The sequence below is a fragment of the Numenius arquata genome, chromosome Z (genome assembly GCF_964106895.1).
Source record: "Numenius arquata chromosome Z, bNumArq3.hap1.1, whole genome shotgun sequence".
Taxonomy (NCBI): Eukaryota; Metazoa; Chordata; class Aves; order Charadriiformes; family Scolopacidae; genus Numenius; species Numenius arquata.
The window spans coordinates 21,281,136-21,303,508 of record NC_133616.1 but is presented as its reverse complement, the minus strand read 5'-3'; the positions used below and the strand labels follow the sequence as shown (position 1 = coordinate 21,303,508).

The window sequence follows — 22,373 nt, the reverse complement described above, 5'->3', positions numbered from 1 at the left end:
TATTACAGACATGTTATTGTTAAATAATGGTCAAAGACTTCAGACAAATCAACTCTGGAAACCTTTTACAGTTGATTTGCAATGTCCTTTCCTTTTTCTTTCAGCACAGTGGAGTGGAGATAAATCAGTCTCACCTGCGCAGAAATTTAGACTGAAACCATTTTGTCTGTTCCAGGTGCTGGCCAGCCTGCGTACTGTACGGAATAACTTTGCTGCATTAACCAATTTACAAGATCGGGCACCCAGCAAGTGAGTGTCAATTTTTGGCCACTGAACTTTTTTGCAGTGATACTTTTAAAATGTAAACTAAGAATAACAATCAGATGTTACCAATTTAAGTCTGTGTCACAAACCTGCACACAACATGTGATGAGTAATAAGTTTATTGATCTCTTGAAGTTGCTGTACTTGAGAGCTGAGACAACAAACCCCTTGCCTACTAATTGCTTTTGCATTGTTGTCCTTGCATAAACTTGGAGTGGTTTTGTGCAACTTATATGATTTTCAATAAATTAGTCATATGTCAAAGATCATTCAAAGATGATAATGCAGGCGGAGTCTGTGTCTTGCAGATGAACCAAAGCGAGCAGACAGTTATATTCATTGTGAGCTACTTACTTGCATGATCTGAACCTAGAACTCTGCTTTACTCATCCAAGATAATGATATCCCACTTATCCACATTAGTTCATGATCAGGAATGAGACTTTATAAATATGATCTTTCTCCAATCGTGTTACAGAGTCACAGTTAACACTGTTAGTTACACTGGCAAATTTTGTAGTGGAGTCATTTCCCTCACCCAAAGTGTGCATCTCTAGCACTTAGAATTAATTAGCATTCCAAAGACAGCTGCCTACCATTGCTTATGCAGTGCCACAAAAAGATATTTCTAGCCCCCTTGGTTGGAATATGTGTGGCCCCTGCTTGCTGTCATTCACACATCCCTATGCAGGCATGTCAGACCAGCAACTCCTAGCTTGCTTCAATAGGCAAAGCAGTCCACTGAGCTGTTTGCCCTAAAGATTCTCGTGGAAGAAATACATAAAATAATGTGCAAAATTTATATACAAAATAATAAAGTGAAAAATAATTTAGAAAAAAAGTGTTTCAAGTCAGAGAATGTAGGAAGTGCAAGCCATGTTATAATAATAATAACCATGTATATAAACGAAACTTCAAGCTAGATGTAAGATCCAGGTATGATTAGGCAGGTTTTTAATGAACTTGTAAATTCCTAAAATATTCCTCTATTGGAGTTCCCAATCTGCAGAGATGTTTCAGGGACTGTTGTGAATTCCCTTCTATACTAGAAAGTTCTGTTCTAAATTGGCAATGCCAGAGTATTCCAGCCCCAAATTACTTCCCAAGGAAGTTATTATTTTCTATTATATTGTTCAAGGATTCAGTTATCTATGAGTTTAAGAGGCTTACACATTTTTTTTTCATTTCTTTTAAACAGACGATCACCGATGTGCAACCAACCATCCATTAACAAAGCAACTATAACAGGTAAGAGTAATTCACGTGATTAAAAATTCTCTGTGAAACCACCATGGGTTTCTAAATTTAATATTTCTTTTTATAAAGTCTTACAGAAAACTGCATCTTATAATAATAACCTTATATTGTTTCATATCCTTATATCTGTTTTATTAAGAGGATTTGAGTCATGTGATGACTCAAATTGGTGACTTTTGGTGTTGTATCATGTTAGCTTTCTGATTTCTGTCTTATTATCCTGTTGTTAATTTCTTTCCTAAATTGTGCATTTTTCCTTATATACCAGTATGTGACTGTGTCACGATTACCATCATCAGTAACTTATTGCAATAAGATGTTTTAGAAAAAACAGGTATGAGGAATGCATCGATCTCTCATTTAGAACATGGAGTTCCTGTAGTTGTACTGAGGCAAAATCCTTGCATTACAGGCCTTTAGGCAACGAGGAGAAATTTTCAAAACTGACCTTTCTGATTTAGGATGGTAAATTCTATTTCTATAACATTTGAAGTTGCATAAGAGAAAAATAATTCCTTCGTAAAAGACACTATTATTTCTGAAGAAACATCATCTTGTAAAATGGACTGGCATTGTAAGTTACTTGAACGTTTTTGAAAATTTTACCGTGAGGCACTTTTGGTTATTTTTAGGACAACTTGGTCTTGGACATCTTTATGGGAACGTACCTTATTTGACCTCCTATTTTTTACATTATGTTAATCCATGTGTTCTAACACTGTGTAATTTTCCAGGTAGTTACATTCTCTATAGTGTGTTGGCAGAGCGAAAATGCATTTTCTCTGCCTCTTGATCAAAGTATGCAAACACTTACTAAACAGGCAATTTATCATTTAAACTGAAAACTTAACATTTCCAGAATTTTCAAAATATCTCATCTTTTTAAGTGTATAATGGGTTTGTAACTCAAGGAAGAAATGTACTTTAGCTATTTTGAGAAGTATGGCTTTCTCATGTTCAATAATCTCTGTCCTTAGGCTCTGTGTTAACATTGTTAGTTTTTTCCATCTAGCCTCACACAATATCCATATTTACCTCTAAAAGACCCAGTTTTGTCAGTTCTGTATAATTTTATTGTCCTAGGAACACATCATATTTTCTAAGCATTTTTGTATAAGGCATATCAGAGGGTTATAGAGGGTTAAACCCTTAAATCTGTTCTATAAACAGAAAAGCATCCTTAGTTAAGAATGTTCTGCAATCATACTTGAATTCATGGTAATTAAATAAATAGGAAGGGGAGACAGGTAAGTGCTTAGATCAATTATAACCCTTTGTTAATGTATTCCTTTAGGAGGTAATTTTGGGCACTGGTTTCAAATTACTCGCCATGAGACATTTCAGTCATTTATAGATGTTAAACCTATTTTTAATTGTGGGATTTGTCTCATAAAACGCAGTCATCCAGAAGTCTGTTATCTTAACTGGAGATAGACATACTGGAAAATAGGGCTTTTTCTTTGGTTCCAAGGGGCTAACTACAGAAAGCCTGTAATAAAGTAAAATCCCTGATAGTAAAAGAAAATGTGATATCCAGAAGAGAAGACGTGTACGTATGTGAACACACAGCCAGCCTACCTTACGTGCTCTCTCACAGTTGTTTGCCTGAGGTCAGCTTCTTTTCTCCTGCAGGAGAAGCTGCTCAGACAGCAGGACCTAAGACATACTCTGCTGGAAGTTACTGTTGCTCTTTTTAAATTCCCCCTGACCTGAAGGTTTCCATTCAGTTAAACCCCAGAGTGCACTCTACATGTCAAGAGCAATAAATCATCTGAAGTTTTAATGATTAGAAGGAAGGTGGTGTAGTCGGTGCTGCAACTCATCTAGAAAATGCTTCTGTGCCAAGAAATTTAAAGGAAGCAAGAGAAGGCAAAAAATAGTAAGGATAATTCAGTCTGATTTAGTTTAATCTGATTTCTCAGAGATGCTGCTGGAATTGCTGTGCCCAGATTATGCATTGAACTAGGGCCTGTGTGGATTGGATTTAAGTGGCTAAAAGATATTAATGATACAGGAAAGATATTAAGCCACTATAAAGCATGAAAATGGCTACAATTCATTTTGACTGTTGAATGGGATTGAGGCTGGATACTATTTTGCCTGAACGGGTTTGCTTGTTCTTAGTCATAGACTGGTTTTGATATTTCCATAGCAACAAATGTCATGGTATAAGCACAGAAGTATGCATAGGTGCTTTCTTGTGGCATATGAAATCCTAGTAAAACATGTTCCACTACAGCACTATGCCAAGAAGGAAGATGTATTGCAAACACTTTTCCTGCTCTTCACAGAATGATTGAAAACCCTTTCAGATGCTACTAAACTTTTTGAATTCTTCTGGGAAATGTTTGAAATGTGGCTTGTGCAGATCCTTCCTGCTGAGAAATCCTCCTGGTCCTGCAGTTCCCAGAGTTCGTGTCATGGAGTATCCAGAGCAATACACCAGACAGGTAGAGCCCCATCACATCATCCAGATGGCTCAGCTACCAATCTCAGCAAGAACTGATCATCAGTGTAATGAACTAGGTGACTGGGAGGCACAGTGTCACTACACGACATCAGTGCTAAACCAGAAACAGACACTTAGGATGGAGGGTTTATGTCGCTAAGCTTCCTGGAAGAGTGTCTTTGACAAGACTCTAATTGAGGAAAAGGAAGATCACAGAAAGCAAAAGTGTAGCAAAAGGGAGCTACTGCAGAAGATACAGGGAAAGTGATAAGGGAAAGATGAAAAGGGATTTTGTAAAGCAAAGTGACTAAAATAGCAAGAGAAAAATTCTCCCATTTACTATTTTAAGAATTCACCCTGAGGCATAAATGTGGAAGAAAATGCATTAGCAAAAAGAAAGAAGCTGTGGAATTGAGAAGTGAAGCAGCACAGGAATCAAATATTTACATTTTTAGAAGCAATAGCAACCATGGTGGCCTTAAAATTTGCGGTGATTTCTCAATGTAAATATGTATAAGTTGGTGATCAAAATATGGTTTATTCTATTCAATATAACCACATTAATCCCTTTTGGAAACTGTGTTCAAAGAAGCTCGTAAGCACCATTGATCTTCAATATCAGCCAAGAATGCTATAGCATGCTGAGCATTCCTTGGCAGACAAATTAGGGGGCAGGAGGTGGGAGCTTTTCATGTCACAACAGACTTCTTAGATGGCACTTTTCTTGTCTGCCTTAGACATCTAGGATGTAGATATCTATTTTGTTGAGGCTTTTTAGAGTCCTCTTATAGTCATTGTGACTAAGCAGACATGCAAACTGACTTATGTTAGACGTCTTCTTCAAAGGCAGATTAACTACTCCCTAAAAGTACCATCTCTCTCCCTCAACGGAGACCAGCCTGGGATAACTCCCTGTTTTCTGTAGTGTTTCCATGTGCGGTGTTCCGTGCTTCAGCCAGAAGAGGGGTTCCTCTCACTATGAGTCACATTTTCCAGGCAGTGATATGAATGGTGTTTCATTTCAAGTTGATAGTAATTCTCTTAATACAACCAGTGAATTATATAGTTTCATTTTCAAAAAAAACCAAATGAAACTAGCTGTGACTCAAGGATTAAGCTTTCACATGTTAATTTTTAACAGATGAAAAAGTGAGCAGGCATTGGATATCTTTTAATTACTACAGTTCTAATATCTGCATTTCTAAATCACAATAATTTGAATTAGGAAGCAACCATCTAAGGTCTTTCTTGATGTGTGTCAGATTTAAAACAGATAGGAGATCCCACAATTTCTCTTTGTCATTGTCCACCTAATGACAATTTGCAAACTCAGTCTGCAGCTGCTTTTATGTGAAAAGATTATGCATGCAGAAAAAGCAAGTTTGCCCAAAAGAATGAGTTTCTGAGCCTAAGAATACTATCACAACTACTGAAGAACTGGCAAGTATTAGTTAACCTGAAATCATAGACACAGGGTCTGGTTCATATATATACATACATTAGATAGACATAATACCTAACTCATAGTAATAGCTTTGAAGTGGACTTAAGGTAGATTACATAACTGGCCCTGTATATTACAAATGCAATGCCAAAGGACCTTCAAGTGAAGACCTGTATATGTAACAAAAAAGTCAATTAATTTAATCCTAAAATAAATCATAATTGCAAAATTGCACTTTTTAGAAGTTATTTACACTTTTTAATTTTACATCAAAAACTAACCCAAACCTATTTCATCAGATAGAGGAAAATACATGGAATTTCTCAATAGCAAGCTACCAAATATACCTCTACATTTCACTTATTAAAACATAGAAAGCATGTGTCTTAGTGTCAGGAAGACCCCTTTGGATTTTGTCATGTATACAAAAATGAAAGATTATGAGGTTATAAGTCTGAGTTAATTTGCTACTCCATGTCTTCATTGCTTCTTATTGGACTTGAGTTACACCTTTTACATGCATGGCTGTGCATCTTAAATCCAGCAGAAATCAATATCCTGCCAATCAAATGGAATTTCTTGCATGTTTTTCACAGGCTTTGTCCAACACATTTCATTATTTGTATTGATTAGCTTCAGGTTTCCCAATTAAGTTTATGATTGTGAAATGGGACCTACCAGTATTTTGCTAGAGATTTTATTACATTTAAAGTATAATTAATCACTGTTTAATAATTAAATATTAATTCATTAATTAAATATTATGTTCCTGTCTTTCAGTATGATACACTTAAATATCATTATGTTAAGCTAAACATCTATATTCATACAGACTAAACCGCTAAATACAAGCAGCTGGACATAACAAGAAAAAACAAAGGTTACAGACGAAAATCAGTAGGTCACATCTTATGGCACTGGGAACAATGGATTGTTTTTAGGTGTGTGTATACTTATATACAAGTGTGTCTCACTCATACCAGTTCTGTAACTAAAAGATTTTGTTTAATAACAGGATAGGATTAAAATAGAATACATTCTCTTTCAACAAAAAATAATATTATTGATATGCAGTAAACTGTTTGAAAGTCCAGAAGGCAGAGTGTTACATACCCTGCTGACTCTTCCAGGGCCAGACTGGACTGTGCAGTGTATCACTGCATGAAGATGTCCTCAATAATCCAAATGCCTTTTATTCTTTCCTATGTCTGGGATTCTTCCAGAGCACAGCAGGGAATAAAGTAAATGTGAGAACACGAGTGGATAAACAAAAGCAAAAATGCATGCCTTGCAGAGGTTAATTCATGCAATACCGGGCTAATTGCCACTAGCTTGGGAGCGAGTACATGGGATTGAGGGGATCCTAGTGTCTATGAAAACAGAGGCCTAAAAATACAGAATATTTCAGATTTTTAACAAAAGAAATCTCATAATACAGTATCAGTGTCACTTTTTAAAATGCTAAAGACCTTAGATTTCATACCCAGATTTAGGTAGATATACAAAACATGTCCTGTTCAAGACATAATTGCAGTATATGTATCACTCCTCTAGATTTAGTCAGCAGGATTATGTTTATGAGAACTTCCTACTCTTACTTAATATGCCCATTCAATATATTTTAATCTTATTACAGAGAAGTATTCCTGTGGTAAACTGCACTGCCAAACTTTTGGCAGAGGCAAGGTAAAATGTTCTGAAAACCTCGCTCAAATGTAATGAGTAAAGTGTGCGTTCCTGAAGCACTGGAGAATCTGGCACCCTGTTTTTAAAGGGGGATGTTTTTGATAAAATGGCCTTTGTTCTTTGTGCAGTATGTTGAATGATATGTAAATGTTCTGTCCTTTGTACTTTTTGTTTTACCCATGCACCTATGGATATTTTGAACAAATTGAATTAATTTCAGACAATTATTTTAATTTCAGTGTAAATAACAGACATGCTTATATTTTCAAGTGCGAATGTGATTTGTAGCACTTTCACATCTTTCAGTCTGTAGTAAATGCCATCTGTTTTTTCAGAAATTAGCAGATGTGTATCTGCAGACCTGTGGCAGGTTACCTGTACATCACCAGTGGTGGCATTCGACCATCACAAGTACTTTATATGCACAAAGGTCACCGGCACACACATGCCGGTCCATCTCAGGTTACTTCCTAGGGGAATATGTTCAATACTTGCATTTAGGACCAGAATTCTTACTACGAGTCGGTTAAATGAGTCCTGTTAACTTCTGCAAATGCTTTTGAAATTCCTCCTTTATTTGAACTATGTGAAGACAGACATGTTCATTACAACTGTTTTCTCAGATAGACCATAAAAATAGCACATTGTGGTTTTTGGTGTGGACATTATGCTATGTGAAGAGCAGTATAAAAAAAGAGATGAACTGACAAGCTGAAAGAAAACTATGTGGAAGGTTATATACCTATATTAAGCTGTTCATATTAATGGATTCCTGAAAATGTGGTTTTTGGAAGATACTCATAGCACATATACATGTAAGCACTACTTGCCACTGTCAATCAGATAGATAACTATTTATCACTTTGTTATTTCTATCCAGCTCAAGTCCTGCTTTTATTAAAAAAAAAAAAAAAGGTCCCTTACCAACTCACATCCCATGCCTAATATTCCATTTTATCTTAAATTGAAGTACTTGACACAAAACATTTGTAGAATTCTAGAATTCAGAGTTGACTTATTTATCCTGGTTTCTTGCATGGCTATTCATGGTTATATCATCTATGCAATCCTATTGCCCTTTCATGTCTCTAACATCCTTTCAGAACTTAGCCATCGTCTACAAAGAAGTAACTTCCTTTCTAAAAAATAAAATAAAATATTGCTGGTGTTATCTAGACCTCTGTATGGCACAGATCAATGTGTAAGGACAACTCTTCAGTTGTTGCTTTCTGTTGCTACTGGTACTTCTGACAGCCTTTAAGCACCCACAGTGGCATCAAATACAGAAACTCAGTAGGCAATTCGAAACTACAGAGAAAAATGCTAGGGAAAAGGAAGGCATGTATTTTTTGTCAGAAAAAAAATATTTTGTCATAATTTGAAAAAATTTATACTGATCTGTAATCCACTATTTGGATTAATCAATCTAGATTTGGTATTAGTACATAAAATAAGAATGCAATTAAAAGATCAGTAGTCCTTTATATGAAATGGAGTTTCAAAAGGCTTTGTGCATTTTTCATTAAGCTGTTGTTATATAATATTGAATTTTATTTGTGGTCTGCATCCTTGTTCAGTTTTAGAGTTACGTAAGGTACTGATCTCGGGGCTTTACATACTGAAAGGACAGCAGAAACAGATGGCTGAGATAGAAGGAGGATTAAAAACTAAATGACTGATCCCCATGGTGTACAGTGCCTTCTTGATTAGGTTTATTTTGATGGGTGGCAATATTGCAATTGCTGGTAAAATCTGAGATACATCTGAACCTAGAAAGTATTCGATTGTATCGCCTTTTTTGACCAGGACCCACACAGTTATGTGATAAACTCAACTATAAGTGTATGAGTCAAGCTTCAGTTTAAGAAAGGAAATTATACTGTTGAATATTTGGGGTGATGCATTATGGACGAGCATTTTTTCTTGTTGTACAATTCAGATAGCAGATAAAAAAAACCAGATTTATATTGTGCAATCCGGAGTGAATATAGATTTAGTTTCCAGTGAAAACCCTTTAACTGGTTCATGTATTTCGGTAGCAGTTAGCAACATAGATGTCCTTTGTTTTAGCTAGTTTCAGCTATCCTATTTGCAAAATGAGCTCACAGTTTTCCAACAAACATTCTAATAAAGGATTGACAATCATCAGCTTCAGTGGAGTTGAACCAAACCTCCATCACTACTGTGCAAAGTACTTTAGAGGCTTGTGTATTGTTTTTTTTAAATATAATATTTTGCATAAATAAAACAGATTTGGAAAACACTGATATTTACATGAGATACTCTCTTCAGTTAATCATTAAAGGCCTTATCTAGGTCATGATAGCTACAAGGAGAGTTATCACATTTACAGCCTTCTTATCCACAATAAAACCAAAAATCATATTGCTTTGTGAGATACAGGGCACGAATTGCATTCAGACTGAAATTCATTCATACGTCTCCTGCCCATAGTAAACAACATATGCAGTGAGCAGGCAAGGAATCAGAGATAGGAGTCGGCCCTCTACCAGTCTTGCATAGTCACTTTGTCACCTTTGGGGGTGAACTAGCAGCTGCCTTCCTTGCACGTACAGCGTCTGTGGGCATTTGGCATTCATAAATGGAGGCCATGTTTGCTTATTTTCTATGAAAAACTAGCTTGCTCTGTCACAGTTTGTGCAGCACTGTCATGTGCTATAATGAAAACACACCTGCTTAAAATGGGCCATTTGAAAAGATAACTATTAAACTGTATTTCTCTCTTGAAGGGAATAGTATATATGCTCCCAGTTGAGCCCTCCTCCTTGGTTTGGGGAAGAGATTGTTACTGACAGGATACCGCTGTGAAGGCTTCCTGAATGCTTTCTCCATCTTGATTTGTAGACTTCTAATTAATGTTGCAAAACTTAGCTAACTGAATGAGAGATTCCAAACAAAAAACTTTATGTAGTGCTCCTTTAAGTTAGGTGGGTTTGTAAAACAGTGATTAACTTCATTGAGGCAGAAGAGCAGGAAGAGGATTGATGTGGTTTTGGACACCATAAGCTATTTATGCATCATCTCACATTCAAGGAAATGAATAAAACCATAGTACGAAACAGAATAATCTCTACATCTGATTACTGCACACTACTGTAGAAAAATCTGAAAAATGCAGGCTGTCTATACAGTGGAAGTATCAGACACCTAAGAGTTTTCAGGATCACCTAAGATGTTTAAACAATGACTTTCCCTGACTATACTAATTGCAAAAATGGTGTTTTATATTATGTTACTTAAAAATGCTAATTAATATATATTATAAAAAGATGCATTTTCCCCATTATTATACACACCTTTTGTTTTGCAATTCAGGACTGATTCCTGATAGTCAAATGTGTAAGCTTTCACAGAACAGCAAGTTACTTAAACAGAGAAGTACAATCATAGTTCAAAATATTCCTGGCCAGAATGTCCCTGTAATTGAAACTATCCACCTGAATCAACAATTAGAAAATAACTGTAGTTGTTTTGCAGTGTGTACACTGCAACACTTGGCCCTTATGTATGATTTTTAATGTTTAAACGATCTGTGTCAGTGGCAGTGTGGTTAAGTTATCAAAGTGCATAAAGAAGAAGGCGGCAGCATAGGGCTGACCTCTGCTTGTAAGCTTCGTCCAGTACTTTGGATTATTTTCCTTAGGACTGCAGTGTGATACAGCCTTGATTTCGAAATAGACTCACACTTTTGGAGTTAGAATAGTGATCAGTTTGAAAAAAAGAAAAACATGAAGCATTATCAATCTCCACATGGATAATTTGATATACAACCCAGCATAGACCTTCACTTCTTACCTTCAAATTCGTCTCATGTTTTGCTGCATCAGTAAAAGTCCCGGTATCACCTTTTCACCCAAACTGTCCATTTTACTGGAAAGACAGTCAGAATGACAAGCTTTGTGTGCTTCCTCTTCTACTTTCAGCCTGGCTGTGTCACTTACAGTCACTGGCAGTTGAGAGCTGTACATGATCCCAGGCCTGCATTTACCGTATCGATAACAACTGCAGAACAACTGAAAAGAGTGGCGGGTGGTTTGGTTTGTGGGAATGAGATGAGAAGAATCAGAAAGAAACATAGGGCTCTTGTCTATGTCATTTTTCTCATTCCTGTTACGAATGCAGCCCGTTGGCTGATGAATATAGAAAATAAAACTGTGCAGATGTGGCTTCTGGTATGACAGTTGGATGCAGTCTGAGTGCACCTTCGTTTCACACTTCATCTGGCTTCTGACATCTCTGATCAGTGATACGTTATTATCTTCTGTCCAATTAAAAAGATAGATTTGAAAGTAGATCTCTTTTCCATTAACAGGTTACCGAGAAACTGGTCCATGAAAGCCTATTCACTTCCTGAGTATCCATTTAAAAATTAAGGGGTACATTGAGATCACCCATTAAAGTGCCTAAGTTCTGCTTTTATTATATGCAGGGTCTTAAGTATGGAGCCTGAACAAAGAGCAACCAGCAGCCAGGATCAGACAGCCCTGGAGACAAGCAAAAATAATAGCTCTTCTCTTGTGGATTAGGAAGTTCTACAGGTCTCTCCACATAGTCTTTTGTCCATGCTCAGATTATTACCTAAAACGAACTAGGACAATTAACCTAGGATTAGTGCTCACAGTTTAGGACCTGCCCTTGCACAACACCTTCTCCAGGAGCGACCTCATCACTAGAAAACAGGGACAGCCTCCCTTTTGCTCATTCTTTCTCTGACCTCAGGCATTTTGCATTGCATTCTTCAAAGTGACTCATCTTCAACTGGACGGGGTAATCCCAAGTCTAGCTTGGTAGGAAAATCAACTTCTGCCTATTGTACTTTCTCAGGAACTAGGATCAAAAAAATCAAGATTCAGAAATGCCTAAATCTCAGGCTTCTACTCTCAGGCCAGGAGTTTTAACATCTTCATGCAAAAAGACCTTTTCTTGTCAGGCAACTCACCTCAGAAGACCTTTGGTGGTGGGAATCAGGAAATACGGAAGTAACTGGTCAGCATGGAAGTAACTGGTGGGCACACCTTAATCACGTATTCAGACATGCCCCTGTGTTTCATGCTTCCACTTAGCTGGCTCAGTATACCAAATACCTCTGAACGACCAAAGGATTTCTGCACGCTCTGGGGACGCAGGCGGGCACCTCAGGCAATCCAAGTGCTCTGTGGCAGCCCTAACCCCCAAAGTGCCTAGGCAAGACCTTGAGAGTCACCCAATAGACATTATTTTAGTGTCAGGAGCCATCAAAGAGGGACTAGACACGGGCAGCCTAACACAGTCCCAAATACCTTAAGGTACTTAATTCCTAGCAGAAACCTGCCAGGGAAGAGTTGCAACAAGGAATTTACCGGACTTGCTTCTGCGACTTCAGGGAAAATGACAGGAGGCACTGAAAGAACCAGTAGTTCTTCCTGGAGAGCTTTCACTTGAAATATTAAAACCACCAGGGTATGACTTCTTTAAAATTTCCACATCAAATCCAAGCTATAGTGCTTAGGCAGGTTTGCACAGCTCTATGACTCTTGCTTTCTGTCACAAGACTTGAAAAATTTGGTGTTTTTTATCATAGTCCTTAATCAGCTCACAGTTAAGAAGATTCAGCTCCATTTTGTGTAGGAGCAGACTTTTTCGTACCAGGAATGTCTTGATTTTATCACCATTATGATGATATTCTGAATTAATGAAGCTGCTGTGGCCACATGCATAAAGTTTCAGTTGATACTAAATGTTAAAAATTATTCCCAAATATTTACATTAAAATACTACCATAAAATTGCCAATCTTAATTCATTATTCTTTCCCTGTGTGGTATTTTAAATTAATTTCTGCAACTGATAATTATCTTTGAAAATGTAAATTAGATGCCGAGTTGAACTAATTCTAGACCAGATAAAAAATTAAGATGACAAGCAATAAAATAAATAAGGTAGCCTCTTTTAAATCATTGGATAATGTGATAAAAGGTTTTTTTACCTTCATAATAATGAGCAAGGTTGGATTACATCTGACTCAGTGAATTTTGCCACTAGATAACTTATTACTGTGCTAAAGAAACTGGAAGTAACTGAGGGATGTATTACAGAAGTAACTACTGGATTAGCAAGCATTTAAAAATTCCCCTCATATTAAGTAAGCCATACGCTAGGGGTTTACTTAGTGGACATACTGTAGGAACCATTGACTAATTGGTCTTTAGCTGAAGGAGTGCAAAGATAACTAGAAGAAAAAGCCAAGGAAGAAGTCAGTGGCAAAGAAATGAAGAAGAAAATCAGAAAGCAGTTTGACAGTCTGGCTGCCTAAGCTAACTGAATGTTATCAATGGGATGCAGAAAGGTCTGACAGAAGACTGGAGGCAGCTAGTGAGAAAGAAACCAACATTTGTTTGGGGACAGGTCTTTAATGCTGTTACTGTTATTATTGTTGTGTGTTCTTATTATTAATATTACTGGTTTTGAATCCCACTTCTTAAAGGGAAAAAGCAAAAGTAGGCTTTTGGGAAGGTTTGTTTCTTTTTAATTGGAGTTTAGCAAATAGAAGCAGCAGCAATGGCAAACTAACCTCTCTCCCTCTCCCTGCTGCGAAATTGCTTTTTGTATTCTGTCCTTTCTGTTTCCTAAATAAAAGGGAATCTGTATGATCTATTTCAGCATTTCACCTGCAGAAATTTTTATTTTTTATTTTTTTTGTGAATCTCAAAACTTTTTTGGCCTATCAGATAAAAAGGCTGTTTGAACCTTGTCATTCCCCATTCAAGATTCAACTCTGAAAATCTATCAAAAGAGGTGGGGAGAGAAGGATTAGTCGTAAAGCAATCTATGTCTTTGCAGTTCAAGACACTATTTTCAGAGAAAGAGCAAGCAGCTGACACACATACTACGTATTTGCCTTTCACACAGGAAAGCAATAGTCAGGTGGTGAAACCACTTAGTTCTCACATGCTTCTGCTACTTGTAAATGTATGTAAGCATGTTACTTATCAGACATAGATTTTCACTGTAGGATATTGTGAAACTGAAATGGGATTTCTTTACTCCTGCTGATTCTCACGATGAAGTCTGCAAGCCTTTGTTTTGCTGAGTAAAACCTGAAGCTGCAGCACCAAGGAGTCTATTACAATACTGTTCTCTGGTCTAGTGAAGTTCTACCCTCCTTGCAGAGAGAGAAAGAAAGGAGAAATACTCCCTTGAGTTCCATGTCTCACTACCTTCCCTGTTCGGCTTATTTGTTCTTTTGGAGGTACAGGTGGCACTATGATACGACGAGGTGATAAGCCATAGGGGGAGAAGACACTAGGAAGGCAAAGGATCTGCATAGCCTCAGTACACATTCCAAAGAAGGAAGGCACAATTCTGTTCCACAAATGCTGTTGTCTAAACATACCCACTGGAACACAGAGTTGATATCCAAAGGAGCAAATGTTGCTTCAACAAATAATACATGTTTGTGGTAAGACCTGGTGTGTTGAAATACTTGCCAGTTCTACCTTGATATCTCTTTTCTCCAAAGATGGCATTAGTCTTGTCTACAAAATACAGGCTGCAAAAATAGCACAGATTTTCCAAGAATCTCTTTGAAGATTGGTTGTTAAAATAAATATATATTTCTACTTCATAGTATACATAGATTTACTGATAACCGTTGATTTTTGAAAACTGTAGGTTTTGATGGTTCTGTGCGAGGCCAGTACTATAGGCTTTCCTTCCAAGCACAGCTCAATCCCACAGAGCTGCGTTATAAAACATCTACTAGAGCCATGTTGCCTTTTGCAAAATAAAAAAAAGGTTGACATCAGTATTCTAAAGAATAAAATGTCATAGAATAAAATCAAAATATAGCTATAGTTCTTTAATGAAAAGTAACAACTCCATTCAGCCAAAAAATTAAAATACACCATAAAATATCCATCTTTCTTCCAAGAAGATGTTAGATTCTGCCTTCCAGAGGCAATATTTCAAGATGTTGACTGCTACTGCAATGTTCTGGAATAAATGTCTCAGGTTTAAAAAGGGGAATGAAAGCGATCATGCAAAGGGACATGAATTCCATTTTAAAGCAAACTTTTGTTAATGTTTCTGAAAAAGTGTTCCTAAAGCTAGTGATATAATGTCCTTTGGAGTCACTAATGGTATGAAACAGCTATGAGTTAGACCCTTATTTAAAAGTAGTCAGGCCTACCATCTAAACTCTATAATGCACACTAAATAGTGTAATCACCTGAAAGATGCATATGCAACATCTGTACTTAATCTGAAAATTTTTCTGAAAATCTACAGACTTTCTGTCTACATTTCCTGTAGAAGTGTTAGCAACAAGTGGGAACATTTTTATCTCCATAGCTGGGACCCCAGTCAAAGAAGGCCACTCGACTCTCTCATGTTCTGCGCGGTTTCTCCAGGTCTGCCTCACACACTGGTACACAGACTCATGCTGCTTCATTTTAAAATGCTCAGTTGAGAGATACCCCCAAATTTCAACTCCAATTGGTTTACAAAATTACCATTCCTCTTTTTAATTGCCTATTATTTAACTATTTTAAGCCTCATTTCAGAAAACTTGAGGTATGTATTTAGGTCCCATAGATTTAAATGGGACATAGGCTATGGTTCAACATGTATTTCTGAGCAAAAGATCGGTTTATGTAGTTCCTGAACCCCATCACTCATTTTTTTCCTCTTGCTACTCCCTACAATGTACTATCAAGTTGTCTGTGCAGACACAGGGTGAAATAACCAAGGAACCCAACAGACTTAAAAATAACCTGTATAATTTTTCCTTTTTTATTTTCAGTCCATAAGTTTTCCAGTTGATACACTACACAGCTATTCAAATACTTGTCTGAAAACAAATGAATGGGCTGCTGCAAGAATAGATTTAAGTAGAAAATGATGGGATAGCCTGGGAACTTGAACTTAGCTTAAGAAGTACTACCACAAAGGAATAGTGCTGGGTTTATACAGGTTTCTGAAGATACAGATGTGTTAAGTGTTGCCTAAGATCATTAGCTGCCATTGAAACCCTTAGCAGGCATGCACTCTGCACTCCAGAACAGGAAAGTTTCCACAAAAATAAACCTTTTATTTCACTGGCAGAAAGATGGCCCACATCACCAGCAAACATTTCTGTATGATGCTGAAGTAATTTAATCCTATTAAAAAAGTTACACAGAAATTTGGCAATAGCCGCATTTGTAAAATGAATTAAAGAACTGTGTAGATGTATACGAACCCTGAGCTTGCTGTCATCATTTAGTTCACACAAAGAGGCCATCATGCTCTCATCATTTAATCCACACAAAGCGGCTATCTGAATTGCTGAAAATGAAACTACAGATTGATGGCAGTAGGACTCATACAGAAAAACTAGCTTTACTGGAATCTCAGCTGAACAGATAAATGTATGTAAGCATGTTACATACACGCTTGGGTTTTAGAGTCTTTCAAAAATATTTAAAAATAGATCAATATTATGCAAAACCACATAGATGCGCATTTACCTCATCTACCTGATTAACATTTAAAGTGCAAAAGCACACTTTCAGCTTTCATGCCTCCAAAATGTCTTTTTACTTTCTTTTAATCTCTTTGTCCCAAGTGGATTTCTTTCTGAAACAACAGTGATTCATTTTAAAGATTTGGCTGCCCTTTTCTCGTATATGTGAAAAAGTCTTGCACATCAAAGTGCACGAGATCACTATCCAGATGTGACATTCAGATATGAAACTCAGGTGCATGGCACAGCAAGTTCAAGTCTCTGAGAAAAGAAGAAAACAAAAAAAATCACCCTTCAACTCTAATGAAGATTGTAGCAGAGAAGACATATAATTCTTAGACAGAAAAGGTCCAAAGGTTCCACTGTACATTGAGTATAAGCAAAGTGTGTTAAAAACTGAAATGTACAATTATGTTGTCACCCAAAATGCTTAATTCTGAGAGCAGTTTGCTGAGGTAGTTTCATCTTCCCTTTGTTGAGAAAATGACTGTACTGTATGTCATAAGTATCATGCTTGTTAAAATGAACTTAGTGAAGATTAACAGTGTTCATTACCTGGATTTCAAAATGTAGTAAATACAATCAAGTGCTAATTGTTTATGTTAATATGTAACTAGATATTATCTTGCAGGTTATTTTTCACTTTAGACATAGTGTTTTAAACCTGTTTTCTAAAGTTTTCAACCTTCTCATTGGGAAAAAGGTGCAAGATGTAGAATGATGTTTCCAACAAGACAAAACATACCCAAGGGACTTGAAAGACATTTTCACATTTTGCAGCTTTTAGGCTAAGTTGTTTGGGTCCATGTGCATAAGTCTGACCACAAAGGAAAGCTTACACAATTAAGTCAAAACAGCAGCAAGCTGAGCATGGAGCTCAGTGCACAGCTGGGAGTTCTGCAGCCTGACCAGGACTTCATGGTCCTGGAAAACTGTGCTGCCACGATTGCACGACAGAGATTTTTTTTATGGCCAGCAGCACTAAAGCCTTTGACTGCAACATAGGCTGCCTCCAGAAGCTGGCTGTGCGGACAGAGCGTTGCACTGAGACTCACACCTGGAATTAGTTCTGAGCTTTTGTCTATGATCACACCCATGCTTGTGGCTTCCTCTCTCACGCTGCCTACCTCATTGCGAGGGCAAATCCACTAATGGCTGTGAGACACTCTGACAATCTGGTGATCAGCCATTTAAAAATCCAATTGCAGAGGAAGACAGAGGGAGTAACGCTATATGGTGTGATCATACTACTCTGGAATAGCATGAGGAAGTCTCAAAATGTCTAGAAACAGTCTGCTGGGTATATTACAAGATATAATGTCATTTTTTACATTTCTTCAGCAAATTGCAGAGGGTGGAAAAGACTTCTGTTAAAGCAGAGAATCTTGCTAAAATTGAATGTTTGCTCTTTCTTAATTTCAAATCATTTTTTTCCTTCAATTTATTCCCTCAAAACAAAGAAAATCCCTATTTTACTCTCTTCTCCTTAAGCCTGTTTTTCTTTCATTCAGTGTTTTCTTCTACCCCTCTCATGACTTGACTTATAATCTGGCCTGTTTTCCCCTATTTAAATGTCTTCATGTTTTTCTTTAAATGCAATCCTGCAATGTGCGATCATATCTTTACAATCTATTATCTTTATTTTCCTTCACTTCCTTTTCATAAAACAACAGCAGCAGCCCCCACCAAAAAAAAATTACAATAAATCTCAGATGCAGAGACTTAGATTAGAAAAATTCTAGACCTACATGGGAAAACTTAACATAATGGATAGTGTATAGAGCATTTATTAAAGCAGGACTGGACCCAAGCACCTTTACACCTTTATTTAGAATACTGGATTCAGTTTTGTTTCAATGTTTTTTGATCTATTAAATAACAATAATTCTCAATTCAATATTTATCACTCCAAGCTGGTGTTTATTAAGGAGTATTTCTATCTGTAAGGTAATAAAATCACTTAGAACATTCTCTTTCTGTCTTGTGTGCAGTTCATGAAAATGCGATGGTTTCACAAATCTTAAATACAAAATTATTAAGTGCCTTATAAGCTTTATTCTGGGACAAATAATGAATTTGTTAACACTAGCTCAAATATTCCCTGTGACAAAGCCCAGTATTACAGTATTTCAGCAGATTACCATCTGAGTTACCGATTATGTCATCATCTGGCAGTGCTTAGACAAGGTTATTTTGAAACTAGTGTTAATATTTCAGTACAGGGAGAGAGCTTCCCCAGCGTGTTCTAAGTCAGCCTTGCAAATGAGGAGGAGTGCAAGACATACATATAAATATGCCTGAGCTCACTATATTTAGTTAGCGGGTACCAACAGGAATGAAGGAGGAAAGTATGCCTTTCATTCACCTGAGTAAGAGCCCAGGTTAGTGAAGCCCCAGGCTAAGGCCTGCGGTCTCACAGCTTCATGGCTGTGGGATTAAAACTGGTTTAGCTGTATCTGCTCATGCTATTATCACATCCCTAGCTGCAGTGGCAACATAGCTTTGAACAAAACATATCACATGTGTAAGGTCCAAACTAGCCTCTTCTCTGTCACACAAGATCGCCTCTAGCAGTTCTTCGACTTGGCTATGTGTTGTGTTGCTAGAAGGTGGACTGTTACCAGATGGCAGTCAGGTTCATTAAAAAAGGCTTCAATCTATGTAACTGGCATACTAAATTAAAGCATGAACTGTTTCATAGCAAAGATAGCTCGCCACATCTAATTATCACTCATTTAACGTGTGAAGTTCTTTAGTAGAGGATAAGGATTCAGGAGATTGTTTTAATTCCTTCTCTACACACAATCTATTCTGTTAGCTGAGACTGGAAACGGGAATTGCTCTTTAACGGGGGAGGGGGAGAAAAAAGGTTCTGCTTACTGTATTTTCTGTAAAGGTTCTCCCCATGAAGAGAATGTTATTCATGATACTTACATGTATGGCCACTATGTCTATCTGGCCATATTTTAAGACTGCAATTTCCACTTCTTGCAATTACAGAAGCTCCTGTACTGCAAAAACATGGCTTCATTGTAACTAATATTTTGCAAATATGTAGCTGAGAATAAATATCAGGCTCTCCTGTCAAGTGGAAATGTTAGCACAACAGACTCTGTGGACCATCACTCCTGTAAATGTGAATGGAATTTCTAGATGACCACTCAGGCAAAGAGCATGGATCAGTGGTTGTAACTGTGCATGTGCCTGCTAGTTGGATGCATCAGAACTACCCAGCTAAAAAATTACACTTGAGGAAATATCCTGGCTACTAGTTCTAGGAAAAAAAATATATATTCTGACTTCTAACTTCAAAATTCCTTGACTTTTACATTTTAATATATTGATATCCCATCCTGGTACAATATATGTAGTAACTTTGTATACGTAGGTATCTGCCAGGACAATAATGTTCTAATATCTTCATATTAGACTCCCAAAACCATTACAAGTCTATTTTTTTTTAAATACACTAACAAGAAGGGTCAGCTTTATAATCTTTTCAGATGGTCTCAGAATACGCTTATAAATATCACAATCATTGGGATTTTACTTACTCTCACAAGGGCAGAGGGAAAGCACTTTGTATAGTGTAGATATTCTTTTCTGGCAGGCTTTGCGGTTATATTGATGATCTTAACTGGAATCAACATCCTAGATACACAGAATCCTTATCCCATTTAAAACAGTAACACAATCAAAATTGGGTTTTGTACATTTAGATTCAGAGATCTCACAATAACTTTTAATTTTCATAGAATCATAGAATGGTTAGAGTTGGAAGGGACCTTAAAGATCATCGAGTTCCAACCCCCCTGCCATGGGCAGGGACACCTCCCACTAGACCAGGTTGCTCAAAGCCCCATCCAGCCTGGCCTTGAACACTTCCAGGGATGGGGCATCCACAACTTCCCTGGGCAACCTGTTCCAGTGTCTCACCACCCTAAGTAAGGGTATATCTAATATAAACAGGGTATATTTAATATAAAGGGAATTCAGGCAAAATTGTTTGCTAAGGTTCTGTCATTGGCCAGTATGGATGAAGCCTAACCATTTTTAAAAAGTGATTTTTTATGAGTAGAAAAGGGGGTTCCATTTCACTTGCATCTCAGTTGCTGTTTTTGGTTTGACTGCCCAGTCTGGGATTGAAACAACCTCAGCAAGCAGAATTTGATTATGTCTTTTCAGGTCTGGCCTAGATTTGACTTAATTTCTCAGTTTTGCTTTCACTGGATTTTCACCTCACTACATAGGTGGCATGAACGATAGGAGTCCTATCACAACATGCCATTTGGTACTGTAGCAGCTGTTTTCACTGACAAATCTGATAGGTCTGTATTTGCACCTTTCTTACTGCATTTGGCAGAGTGTTGACAACAACAGGCCAGTTTCGAAAAATAAGGCATTTAGTCCTGGCTTTATGGAGCTCTCTGTGGATGGACTAGCCTGGTTGCAGGAAACCATTTTTGACACAATTTTTTCAGTCATTTTTCAGCAAAAGGCCAACTGTGGTTTAATCTTGCTGATGTGGCAGGACATGTCTGTAACACGTCTGACCTTCTGAAGAAGAATCACCTGTTTTTAATGATATAGATACGGAAGAGACTCTGTTTTTCTATTTTCTCCCTCATATTTCTTTCTCTTCCATTCTTGCAAAAAACAGCTGCCACTATGACCAGGAACAGCACAGGATTATCAGATTAAGAAAATGTTGCTAGATTTCCACTAGTTTCTTTTATAGATCAACCTGTTTGAGTCCTATTCGCTTCTGTGGAAATTACTCACTTCCTATAATTGAGAAAAAAGGGCACCTGAAATGAGTGATGTGCTTAATGAGCAGGAAAGGAACAAGTATAGTCTCCGTATGATTTTTCAATTCTGTGCATAGCCATCCCTTTGAAGAAAAGCTTTTCAAAACAGAAGTAACAAAGTTTGTGAAGTACAGGTATTCCATTGAAACAGTGCAAAAACCTCACGAGCAGTAGCTGCATCTGCAGCTCTCCACTCTGTCACACTTTCCCTCTGCAAAACCCGTCACAGTGCTGCTTCCCACTTTGCGGGCCAAGTCCATAAAAAGGGCCAACTGCTGGAATCCTTTTGAGAAGTTACAGTTTTAACTGTTTTCTCTAGGGCTGAGTATGACTTGGCACTCATGTGGGTGGCTGGGAGTGTTATTGTTTCATGTCACGCGCAGTAAGAGTGTGCAAATGCTGCACTAGAATGTATGTGACTAAAAAAAATCCAGGGGCTGATACCTGTGTGTAGAAAAATCTGGGTTTAAATGAGGCTAATGACTTCACTCGAAAGGGAATTTTGCTTTAGAGACAAGAACATAAATTGCAAAAATTCTGTAAAATTCAATTTGTTGGATTTTGTACGTATGGTATGTGTATGTATAGAATACACCCAGTGGGTGTAGATACATATATATGTACAGACGACACTTAAGGGCATGGATAAACAGTAGGGGTGCAGACAGGGGAGGAAGGCTTGTGAGAACAGAGATTTGCAGCAAGCTGCAGTAGCAGCTGATGAGAATAACTAGCAATCGGCTGAGTCAGTTGGGATGGGCAAACCAGAATGACACGCTACACCTTCTGAGCTTTTAAAAACATGGATGCTGCAGACAGCGGTGCAAATCCAGCTGGACAAACTAATCGCTATCCCCTTCTGCCACTGCCATCCCACCAGCTCGGCCTTGGAAGGGGCTGAAGCTCGCAAAATCCCAGGCGGCCTTTGTCCTTTTTTGTCTTCTGCAAGGTAGCATCTGCAGTT

General features: G+C 37.4%; 1 protein-coding gene across 1 annotated transcript in view; it reads left to right on the top strand.

The window, feature by feature from the left end:
- Positions 1–22,373, top strand: part of PDE4D (phosphodiesterase 4D) — a 409,381-nt gene that overhangs the window by 302,014 nt on the left and 84,994 nt on the right. The window contains exons 4-5 of the mRNA XM_074166434.1: positions 176–249; positions 1,463–1,512. Coding sequence (XP_074022535.1) covers positions 176–249; positions 1,463–1,512 — 124 coding nt within the window. The remainder of the gene's footprint in view (positions 1–175; positions 250–1,462; positions 1,513–22,373) is intronic.